This window comes from Pezoporus occidentalis, unplaced genomic scaffold, assembly GCF_034315485.1.
Source record: "Pezoporus occidentalis ecotype Australia unplaced genomic scaffold, CSIRO_AGI_Poc_V1 ctg1, whole genome shotgun sequence".
Taxonomy (NCBI): Eukaryota; Metazoa; Chordata; class Aves; order Psittaciformes; family Psittacidae; genus Pezoporus; species Pezoporus occidentalis.
Genome location: NW_026912778.1, coordinates 7,633,966 through 7,646,072, shown reverse-complemented (window position 1 = coordinate 7,646,072; position 12,107 = coordinate 7,633,966). Strand labels below are relative to the sequence as shown.

General features: G+C 39.8%; 2 protein-coding genes across 2 annotated transcripts in view; one reads left to right on the top strand and one right to left on the bottom strand.

Annotated features, from left to right (window-relative positions):
* Positions 1 to 578: 578 nt before the first annotated feature.
* Positions 579 to 8,172, bottom strand: SPCS3 (signal peptidase complex subunit 3). Its single transcript, XM_062619343.1, has 5 exons — positions 7,817 to 8,172; positions 5,350 to 5,423; positions 2,762 to 2,838; positions 1,568 to 1,683; positions 579 to 1,083 (listed from the first exon to the last, which is right to left on the bottom strand). Exons 1-5 carry the CDS (start codon positions 7,957 to 7,959, stop codon positions 951 to 953), a joined length of 543 nt encoding a protein of 180 aa, XP_062475327.1. The 5' UTR covers positions 7,960 to 8,172; the 3' UTR covers positions 579 to 950.
* The window catches only part of ASB5 (ankyrin repeat and SOCS box containing 5), a 38,407-nt gene continuing 33,834 nt past the window's right edge, over positions 7,535 to 12,107 (top strand). Inside the window, exon 1 of the mRNA XM_062618839.1 lies at positions 7,535 to 7,891. The gene's annotated coding sequence lies outside the window, so the exon portion shown is untranslated. The remainder of the gene's footprint in view (positions 7,892 to 12,107) is intronic.

The window sequence follows — 12,107 nt, the reverse complement described above, 5'->3', positions numbered from 1 at the left end:
TTCTGTGTTCCTATGGGAAATCCTCTATTTCTTAGATGCTTTCCTAGACTGTTTTGGAGAACATCTGCTCCATTCCTTGCTATGGAGGAGCCCAGTATTAGACCCAGTGCCCTCTGGAACATGTATGTTGATTGTTCCTGCTGAGCAGATCCCAATAAATATCAAGTGGTCACTTTGTAAGCAGTCTTTCTTTACCTAAAGCTTTTACTCTTCTTACTGACTTGTGCTTAATACACTGAGAAAATGTCTTTATTCTTACAGTTAGCTACTTTATAATCAGTTATTAAAATGTTTTATAATACAGAATTGCATGTGGGATACACCAATGGCTCTCAAAACACAATGTGATGGCTTATTATCTGTCAGTCAGCCTGTAGTTCTCAAAGTAGCTGTTGGCAGTCCTAAAAGGACCAAACTTACCTTACTTTAACACCCTAAGCAAAATGCTGCAAAACAGAATAGACATTTCCTCCAGGCACTCACAGAAACTGACTCCAGGTGTATTTGACTTCTACACAGATCAAATAACTACCTCAGCGTCTCAAAAAAAAACCACAAAAAAACACAGTAAGACTATCTTCTGGTTTAAAAACGTTTATTTAAAAGAGAAGGAGGTCAATACCCAAATGGACAGGAGAAAAAAAAAAAAAGAAAAAAAAAAAATTCCTCAGTTCCCCCCCAAAACCATTACTCTGCAATTTGCCTTTCCCTTAAGTTTCAGCTTCACTGTTTTATTAAAAAACAAAAAAACAAACCAACAAACCAAAATGAAAACAAAAACAAAAAAACCCCAACCCTGAACTTTCATTTTCTTTTCCTGTGCTGTTAGGCCTGAGGTAATTAGGTACCTTTCACTGAAGGGTTGTGTGGGGTATGAGAAGAAACCGCAATAAAATTTATTCACAATATACAATTATAAAAATATCTTGCTTAGGATTCAGTACTATAATTTAATAACTTTTTGTTGTTTCATAGGTATCTGGGAAAGGTACAGACACATGTCCTGATCCTGTTACAAGAGGTAGAATGCCAGCATTTGGTACAACATTCCAGGAGAGAGTCAAAGTGACATTCCTGTTTCCCCTGCAAAAGCAATGAAGACTATCAGCACAAATACTCAACATAAACAATTTAATTAGTAATCACTAATATTAAATTAGGATACAAATTATTTTCCTGACCAAGAAATAATGGCGTTAATTTTATTTAGTTACTTCATGAAGTACTACTTATTTTTCAGGGAAGAATTTTTTTGTTGTTACTGTTACCAAGCTCCTTTGCAGTTGAGTGTATCACAGAATGAACTCTACACACACAAGTATTGGAAACAGAAACCAGAAGCCTATTGCTCACACTAGCAGTGTACGTTCTAATCTACAGAAGAAACAAAGTATCTTGTACCTCAAGGTTATCTTTTAACAATCAAGCTACAAAGATGCAACAGACTGACAAAGTATCAGACAGAATATCAGCACCATACCATGGCAAGAAACTAAAATGCAATTAATGCAAGTTCATCAAGACACCATGAATAATAGTGATAATGATAAAAACAGGATATACTTACTTGAGACCATTTCCATCATCAAAAAAAAAGTACTTTGACTTCATATCTTTTAAGAACAGCTTTGGATTATCTCCTCTCAACATGACCTTGTCCCAAAGCACCACCTGATTTAGAGCCTAAAAATACAATTATAATTAAGTCAGCAAGGTAACTTATAAGATCATATTCAGTCACTGGAATTTCATAGCATTATTCATCTAAAACCCCTGAAGTACATGCTTGGAATCCATGACTAATTTAACAAAATAATGCTTTACAGAGGGGGACACTGGTACTACTACACACCGAAGCGTGGCACAGAATAAATGGAAACAACAAAGAACAAATTAGAAAATAAAATTTTGCAATATTTGTGAAAGCTTTATGTGAAAAAAAGTCTAAAAGATGAAACAAGACAATGAAGTCCCAGACCCTAATAAAGAACCCTATGCACTATTTTAGTACAAACAGAATATCCACCAGCATGTATAAAATAACTAAGGTACTTAAAACTAGTGAGATAGTTTTCTGCAGCAAGTTAAGATATAAAAAAAAAGCCTTCACTATATCCTTGCAATGTGACTGTATTAGCTTTAACTAGAACTCAGTGGTACAGTCGGCAGCATGGTGTTTCAATGCAATCACTTCAGTTTTGTACACTTCCACACAGGTCTTATCAGATCAGCTATCTGAAGTGAAACATAAGTAGCAATCAATTAAAAGGATGCAGCAAGGCCAATTAATATGAGAAGTGTGATGAGATAAAATAAACGTATTCTGGGGCTACAGTCGCTGGTACAGGCAAATGCTTCAATGATCTATGAAAAGAAAGACCCACCACACCTGCCCAGACCAAAGGCCACTGTATCTTGTTTCTAACAGCAGACAGCTGCAGAATGTTAGGGAAAAGTAAAACTGACAGAGCAAATAAGTGAAAAAAAAAAAAATCATTTTGAGCACACCAATGTAAGTGAACAAGACACGTGTGACTTTTCTCCCACTCTGGTGGGCACATGTTAAGTTAGGCTTCATGAGGCTGAACTTCCCACCCTGCAGCTAAACTGTCAAGAAAATAACAATCATGAAGGCCAGCAAAAACAGTCCAAGCTAGTAGGAAATGCTGGTGCCTTAACTCTTCCCAGCAGAACTTCAGGATGTTAAAAATAGCTGCAGCACAAAATGGGTAATTACTCCAACTTTCTTTTTGATACTTACATTGTTTTTCGTTGAATATTCTGCAGACAAATATAGAAACAATTGTTTAACATTCCAGTCAAATATACTCTGCAGATGTATGAGAGTTAAGAAAAATACCATATTGTACTTACATAACCTTGTTTTATTTTTACTAGATCTAAATAGACTACAGTAATTGCAGTGAGCTCTTATCTTTCAACATACCTCAGCTTATTTCTTATCAGAGCACTTCAGGAGCTCTAACATATATTTTAACCATATTAAAGGGACAGATTTTCTGTTTGGTGGTGGCTTTGGGTTTTATATTTTACTATTTATGAAATCAAATGGCTATTTCCTCCAATGATTTAAGAGTTCTGTATTTGACACTGTAAGACAGTAACCATAATCTGCTGCTAGGCAATCTATTACAAAATCGTAAACATAAAAGGCAAGAAAGAATTCCTTAGTAAATATCTTCAATGTGATTATTTCTACTATCAAGGAACCCTGGTATCCAACTGTGGATCAAGATATAACAGTATTAAACAATATATAAATACAAAATTGGCGAAGGGTAGAGAGTTCAAACAGCCTGCCATACCGACAGTGAAGAAGTTAGTAGGTGGGAAGTATTTCATATTGGAAGGGACATCAGGACTTAGCAAATTTAATTAATTACCTACTTACTACAAAGAAAGTCAGCTTACTAGAATGGAACAAAACTCTGCGCAGTTTTTTGATCAATAAAAAAACTGATGACTACCATTTGAGACTAACCATGTAGTAAAGCTGATATTCCAAATACTTGTCTGTTCGTCTAACAATAGGATGCAGTGTGTGACTGCTAAGGAAAAGACCTTTTAAATAACAATAAAGATTATCTGTAATCTTCTATTTCCCAATGCTCTTTTTTTTTATTATTATTATATTTGCAACTATCTCAAAGAACAAATTAAGCAGATTCCCCAATCAGACTTAAAAATCTGTTTTAGCTTGTTCCACTCATCCAAAAACTGAATGATGTTCTTAAGCCACTAATTCAAAAGGCAAATGAGGAAAGAATTATTTAAGTGATGCTGCTGCAAGAATAGCTGGAGCTATTTTACTTGTACATTTTTTGCCATCTAACTCAAAACAACAAACAAGATTCTGAAGAACTACTCTGTAGGATTTCTTAACACCTGATAAAGTTAGCCATTAATTAACTAAGTTAAAAAGAGTTTGCAAAAACAGCTTTCCTTTCCCTAGTTTCTTTTTCTGTCATTTTATTTTATCTTTCTAGGACTAACAACTTGTTTCCTTTAATGAAGAGAGCCCATGATCCAGTATTGCTAAGATTTTTGTCCAAAACAACACCTACCAGAAAGCTGTGTTTTACAACTCTACACACTGCAAGGGTTTTTTTTTTATGCCAGGCAAGAATGATTAAGTCAGTTTTTCCTCAAACAAATTTTAAAGCTACTCTACTATTAAGAGTCATTAAAACATGGAATCTTTATGTCTGCATACTGCAGACTAATCCTTGTATAAGAAAACTTCTTTCAGTATCTTGCTCTGCCTCCCCCTATATGCATTGTGTACAATTCAATTCACCTACTTTAGAATTTTAGTCTCTGGTTTTAACATGTATAAGCATTTCAGAAGTATAACTCAGACTTAGGAGTTCATCTCTCCTGCTTCCAGCTGATAAAAACCCATTCCTCTTGTTCCTGTGGAACACACACCTGCAAAAATCTGATTAACCTTTTTATCCAGCATTCACATGTATTCAAGATTTGTATTTTGTTTGGTTTGCCTACACAAAGTAGTATTCTCCAAAACAGGGAAATCAAAACACAGAGGTAATACCTTGCCTAACAGAGTGACAAAAAACAGCAGGCGGAGAAAAATCTCAGGAATCTCAGCCCAGCTGCAAGGCAAGTATTAGTGTAAAACACCTGAGGTAAAGCACATTGCCTTCTATTTGGTACCAACCTCTGCAGAAAAACACAGCATTTTTTATTATGTCAAGACCCTAAATCCTAAGAATTATTTCCTTCTACTGCCAAAAAGCCAACCAAAATCAACTAAAACCACCCTGACACAACACACTTTCCCCAGTAAAAACCAGACTAGCAAGAAAGCAGAGAAATACAAGACAGGTACTTGTATGCAACTATTATGTGGCAAGAACTTTGAAAGCCTAACAACAAAATAAGTCTGAAAGGTGCATCAGAATTTCTAGATTGAGGATGACAGTCAAAATCATGTTATATAAACCCCATAATTAATATACACCTCAAACCACTAATAGCAACTTCACTTAATGATAATATTGTCCAGATGTTAAACTTCACTTCTCATTATTACATACAGGGCACTTCACTAAGAGTCTGATTTTAAAAACAGGCATTAAAACCAGAGAAAACAACTTGCCCTATGGCATCTACTAGAGATGGAACAGCTGTTCTAAGGTCTACTTTACTGCTGTAGTTATGTAAAACACCACTTTTCACTGCTTTATGTTTTAAGAAAAATTGCTAGTTTTCATCAAGTCTTGAATATCTGAAGATTATAAGTAACTAAAACAGATGTCAAGATATTATTTCAAAATGTTTTCAAACCACTTTTTCCATTAAGGATATCTGCAGTAATGTCAAATGTGACAAATCCCAGATCACTTCTTTCTCTTGGTCCAGTGAAATCTTCTAGATTTTTTCTAAGACAAAACAAAATACAAAATTAGATTTTCTCATTATTTCTCTTTCATGCATTACATACACTACTATTCTTATGACATATTTCCCTCATCTGTTTTCTGTACTTGTGTTGAAATATTTTTGTCAAAATATCTAATCAACATTACAAAATAAAACCTGCCCTCCTGAAATTATGTAGCCCCAGATTTGAGTGAGAGGCCTTGACACCATAGTAGTACAAATTTCACAAATAGCCTATAGACTTTTTCCTGTTAACAAAAATCTGTATTTTTCTGTACCTGAACTGCACTACATTCCATTTCAGTACAGTACATGTTAGCCATCCCCAAAGATATAAAGCTAATTGGAATACCAGCAGTACGGCTGTTTGCTGGCAACCTTTTTATGATTTTGTTTGCAGTTCCCCCCCAACTTATAAGATATCTCCCTGGAACATTTCTAAGTAGCAGTATAAAGAAGATGCTTATATTCTTCTACAGTACAAAAAAAAACCATAAAGTTTTGGAAAACTTTATTACAAATCCACATTTGCAGGAATATCTGACCTTGCCACACTAAACCACACTAAAAAAAGAGATTGGAAAGTAACAGGGACACAGCAGGTATTTTCATAGGTATTCACAAAGCTTGCCAATTCACCAAACTTACCCTCTACAAAGAATACCATAAGCATGTTGGCAATCAGCTATGAACCTTAAATTTTCATATAAAAAAAATCATGAATTATGAATTTCCTAGTTATATTTACTCCAGTTTAAAAATTAACCCATTAAAGTATCATTTCCTTAACACTAAGCTTAGTAATCTCAAACAAAACCCAAGTTCACTAGCAGAACCATCCCCCCCACACACATACAGTTTTGGAGATGGTAGTTAAGAAAAACACCACCAAAACTTCCGCATTTAAACCTTGTTACAAATTTCCATCCCTTTACAAAAAGCAACACCTTTTATATAGCAACCCTTACCAAGCACTTGACTACATTTCTGAATCACAACCTGGTGGGATATCAGGCCTTAAATCTGGAGGTCTGCAGAACTTCTGAGAAGTTCAAAAATGCAAGTAAGGTATAACGCCTCTCCTTAATACCAATCTGTGCATCATAAAAGGTATGGGCAGTGTAGATTTCATCCAAATAAGGCATTACTATGCTACCTCACAGATGTTAAGTTCACTGGAACATTCAGATACATGCTTTCATGCCAGTTTTATGCTGTTGGCAACCCTCAATTTAGCATAAATACAGGATTCCTTTTCCACAGGTTTTAAACCAATTCAAAAGTTGATGGCAGTTCTCCTTATCTGCATTCATCTCCCCTGTCAAACCCTGCTGCTAGCCATCCACTCATGCCACTTACCTCGGGGTGGCTCCAAAGCTCCATGAGCTGCTTTAGGTCACTAACTTGGCCAAAAAAAAAACCAAACTCATTAGTCTACTTAAAGCAGCTCAGTAAAGCATCCTATGAGCCCATTTCCCCTGCGAGGCTCCGGTAAAAGACTACGAAGCTAAAAGCAGGAGCAAAGACCACCACTTTTTGGTGTCAGTAGCAGCAGTTCAGCTGCTTGCAAAACGACAGTCCCTTGCATCATACATATTTAGTTTGATGGAAGTTTTCTGTGACAGTTTCCTTACGGAGAAAAAAAATAGTAGGAAAATTGAAAAGTAGTTCCTGTGGCACGAGTCTGCACCAGCACATTGCGTCTTGAGGGCAACATGCTTTTGATGCTGTTATTATGCATTCTACACCTGGTGCATTTCACAGGAAGATACGCCATTCCAATCAGTCTGCTGCCACAGACCACGCCAAAAATAAAGAAAAATACTTTGCCAATGGAAAAATCTAAGGGGACTACTTATACAACCGGTATTAAACTAAATCCAGTTCGTTAAGGTCCTTGCACTCCCGGAACTGCCAAAAGCAGTTGGCTCTTCTCCCCTGTCACCACCCGGACACAGAGACCGCGGCTGGTGCTCGCAAGCACGGTGTCACGCCAGCCCGCCTGCCCGGGTACCGCTGACCCCGCCGGCATCCCCTACGAATGGACCAGCGGCGAACAGCCCAACGCGGGCGGTGCCGCCCCAGCTCCCACCCGCCCGGGCTGCGAGGCAGCGGAGCGCCGTCGTGGGGCTCACTCATTGGCCCCGGCCGGGAGCGAGGGAGCGGGCAGGAAGCGGGGCTCGGCGGCAGCGCCGGCAGGCCTCCGGTCGCGGCGGGAACTAACGTCTCCCCGCGCGTCCCGCTCGTTACTCTCTCCACAGCAGCCCCTCGGCGGGCAGCCCAGCAAGAGCCGCGGCTCCCAAACCCTTCCCCTCGCCAGCGGGCAGCCACCGCCCGGCCCGGCCCTCCTCCGCCCCTCCTTCTCTCCCTCCCCTCTCCCGCCCGCACTCACAGCGTGACCCGGGAGACCGCGATGCTGACGGGCACGCTGCGCTCCTTGAAGACGGTGGTGATGAAGCAGCCGAAGGTGAGCGCCGCCATCACGCTCAAAGAGAAGGCGAAGAGCGAGTTGGCCCGGGACAGCACCGTGTTCATCTCCTCGCTCGGCCCGGCCGCCCCGGCTCGCAGGCTCCAGCCGCTGTTCGGAGGGAGGGGGGGAAAGGGGGGAGCGGCGAACCCGGCGGTGCTGCTGGGGCGCAGCAGGAAGCGGGCGGTGCCGGCTTCACTGGGGCCGCGGACGAAGGAGGGCGCGCGGCCGGCGGGATGGGGCGGCCTCGCCCGGAGCCTGCCCAGCCGGGGCGGTGCTACGCGGCCCGGCACCGCTCTGCGCCTGCGCAAGGGCCGCAACGGCCCCTGGCAGTTTCCGTCCGCAGCGGGGCTGCGCCAAGCTAGGCGTGTTCCTCCCGCCAGCCAGCCAGCCAGCCAGCTAGGCAGGCAGCGGATGCAGTTTAGCGCCTTTCAGCTGCCAGGGCGCCTTTGGCTCTGTTCTTAGTAGACGGCCTTTAGTTTTGCGCCGCGATGCCTTTTGAGACCTACATCCTCGTACTGTGGGGTTTAGAGAAAGAAACGCGCCGTGCCCTTTAAGTGTCGCGGAGCGAAGGTGATAGGCTTCCATAAAGGAGCCTGTGCGGTGTGTTCTGCGTTGTTCTGCTTTATAGAAAGAAAAACCATATCTATAGAGGAGGCATGCCGGCTTGGTTGTGCCCTGCTTAGCTGTGAGCGGTGTATTTTCCTTTCGTGAGCTGTGGCTGCAGGGGTTTGTCCGCGTCCTTCGTGTTCGCGGGAAGGTGCTGGCGCGCAGCCGTGGCCCCCGACGGCTGTGTCCCCTGAGGTCCCTGCGGAGCGCTGTTGGCGCTGGCTGGCTCTTCAGTACTCCCACCGCTGACACTTGCAGGACGTGTTCTCGTCCTGGTTCCTTCGTAACTTAACGAAAAGAAAAAAGGGTTGTTCCGTGTTGAAAGATTTTTTTGCATATTAATTGTTTGCCATCTGCTAAGGCTTTTGTCTTTAGAGGGAAGTTGGTGTTTATAGATAGCTCTGGTTGATTCTAGTATTTATGTAATAAAGCATAGGTAACCTTAGAGGTGAAGCCCTGTTTTTTCACTTGATGTCTGTATCTTGCTTTCATTGATACTGTGGTTTGCCATTCACTGCCTTGTTTCCTATAAGATGTTTCTGTGCATTTGCACTTTGTTACATACATATTCAGTATGTAAATCGTCTTGTCTAGAAGCCTCATTTAGTATCTGGGCATGTCACAGGAATCCTTTTTCTTTACCTGGTGGCTTAGCGATCTCACACTGTTCGCAGGGTGAGGCAGTTTTTCACCTTCTTCCTCCAAGTTGGTTGAAATTTCACTTTGAATTGGTGCTAGGGAAGCTTATGTTATGCAGTGAGGTGGTTTCTAACTCCTTTTCGTAGGTCCCCACTTGGCACCCAGTTCTTCTCCCTGGACCTGCAACATTGTGAGTCTGAGAACTGAGGAAGAAAGATATCTGTTTTTCTTTTTAATTATTATCTTTTTTTTTTTTTCTATATTTCCCTGTACGAAGTACATCAGACCTGATTAAAACAGATTTCTCAAGGTGGACAACAGGTGTCAGCAGTGGTTCAGTTATATTTAACTTCTTCCTAGCTCTAAGATTCCAATGCTGTAAATGAGAGTAGGAAAAGGAGCTCATATACAGGAGTCCATAAAGGTGGAAGGAAGGTCTGAAAAAGTATGAAAGTATGAAAAGGGTATAAAATTAAAGGAAATGGATGATTTCACTGGTTTTAGAAACAGTTTGTAATGAAGAAAAAAACCCCAGTTAATTATAGAAGAAATAAAAGACCATAACGTAGGATAAAAGTTTTGAAAGGAATTCAAATTGGTGAGAAAACATTCATAACTTGGATATTATTTCAAGCAAATTTTACATTCAGAGTAATTGACACTTGTCTTATAATGACAGCATAATTTAAAGGCCTTACACATAAATAAATTTAAAAAAAAATACAATGGATCTAAAATAGGTTTATCAGTCCAGGAAGTATTACTTCGAACAGCTGAAAAGATTTGTCTAGATTTCATTGTGGCAGAGAGATATTACTTACAGATGATATTATTTACAGAGATGAAAACTCTGTAAACTCTGATTTGTCTAGATTTCATAGTGGCAGAGAGATATTATTTACAGATGATATTATTTACAGAGATGAAAACTCTCATTTGAAACATAAAATTTCTGTCAAGTTCATTTCTCATGTACTAAATGTATATGTGATGAAAAACAAATCTGCACATGATGGCTGTTCTGGGATTTGAATGTTACCAATTTATTTACTTTCTCATTTATTTAGAGACAGCTATTTAATAAGAACACGTGACATTTTTGCAGTTCATTAAAACAAAGAGTAATTGTAAAACCTGCAAAAATACCAGGGTCAGTTGCATGAATTTAGATTAGTAGGGTGATTGCACTGCCTTCTAGAAAAATAAGAAAGAGCAAAGTTTGTTCTGTCAAGCTACTTCAAATATCGAAAGCATAGTAGCTACAGTACCACATGCCTAAGGAAGAGGGTGAACTAGTTGCTGAAGAAGGAATTTTTAAAGTTCTTGCAGACATGGGGTTGGTGATGAAAACACTTATTTGGACCTAAGAAAGGAAGTGTACAAAGGGAAGGAGAAGCAAAATGTGACTTCTCAAAGTTTCGCTCATACAGCCATATCAGTACACCGAGCCGTCAAAAAAGTACGGCTAAATAGCCTTCAGAGGAAGCTTGTATGGTGCATTTTGAGGTATTCTACCCTCAGTTTGATATTATGTTTTAACAGGAGGTTACTGTCTCTGTATCAGAATGGGTGGTAGGGGGTGAGAGCTTTTTTTTTCAGTGTAAAGGCCAGCACATTAGTTTAAACTCATCAGCAGTTTAAATTGACAGATTTTGAACTGAAGTGGCTGAATACCAACACACATTCCTTCCTGTGGGTTTCCAGGAAGGGAGAAAGAGGGGAGGAACCTTTAGCTGAGGAATGGAATGGGCAGCTGGAGGTGGTAACTTTTTTAACTCCTGGGGGCCAAGATTTGCTACAATTTGTCTGTCAGCAGGCTGTGTGTGCCTGCTGTCTGACACGTTTCTAGTTCGAGTAATGTCTCCAAGCACATACATGACTTATTTTGGAATCATCTTCTATAATGCTTTTAATAATTGGGTTGTGTTAGGTATCCAGAGGACTGCAACAAGTACTGTAGAGCAAACTTTACTGTGTTAGCAGAACTCAGATTGAATTTACTTGTAAGCAGGTCAGTTATACTTCCCTTCTGTATAGAACTTTGCTGCCAGTGGTTAGGTAGACTGGTTAAGCAGATCAAGCATGCTCATATAATAATGTTGCTGAGAGCAGGGATTGCTTGATATCAGACTTGTACTTGAAGTGGCATCTGTCACCATCGTGAGAAGCAGAGGGTGTATAACTAGATGATACAGCTTTAAAATGGCTGTGTATCCTTTCAAAGGAGTGAGAAAGTGAGAAAACTGGAATTTCATAGTCTCTTAAATATCTGAGTCACTTTTTTAAAATACATGTGGTACAGGGAATTTCTGTTTTGTCTAGAGATACTGATTGATATTTAAATCCTTGACTGGTAATGCCATTCTCTGGAAATCCAGATATGCAAGTCTGTATGTTAGAAGTGTTGTCTAAGATAGGTGTACAGACAGGAAAGATGAAACACCTGAATAAACCCACCTTAAATTCATTAAAAGCAGTAGAATACACAAACTCTTTGTGATGTTACAAATGAAAGGGTGCACCATTCATGTACCAGAACTTTGTATAGAGCCTTAACTGTATAAGAGCACCAATTTTAATACAGTGAAGGAAAAAAAAAAAAAAATATGGTATCCACCCAAAGGCATAAATTTCTACTTTCTGAAACAGTTTGAGAAATTATGGAAATAATGTACTACACTAAACTACAAAGAGAAACTATATATGTCACAAAACTTGCTATAAGAAAATTTTTTGTGTTAAAGCTTTTTAAATAAAGTGGTGCCTTTCATAATCTTATGAGAGAAGAGTAATGGTGTCCAAATACACAGCTGCTTAGTAGAATGAGTGTCAAGTTGGAGCATGCCTACTAAGAGGAGGAGGGTGACATGTTTTACGACACTTATTCTGATTTTCCCTATTACGACACTTAAGGTACCATTGCATTGCATTTTGAAAGAGACTTTTGGTTAGTCTTCAGTTGGGTGAT

Excerpts from the sequence above, each read along its gene's own strand:
- SPCS3 (XM_062619343.1), bottom strand. The coding sequence starts at position 7,959 with ATGAACACGGTGCTGTCCCGGGCCAACTCGCTCTTCGCCTTCTCTTTG. Across the intron at positions 2,839-5,349 it reads CACATTTGACATTACTGCAG|ATCTGCAGAGTATATTTGAC; the intron begins ATATCCTTAATG and ends TAACTCTCATAC. Across the intron at positions 1,684-2,761 it reads AATATTCAACGAAAAACAAT|GCTCTAAATCAGGTGGTGCT; the intron begins GTAAGTATCAAA and ends TTGTATTTTTAG.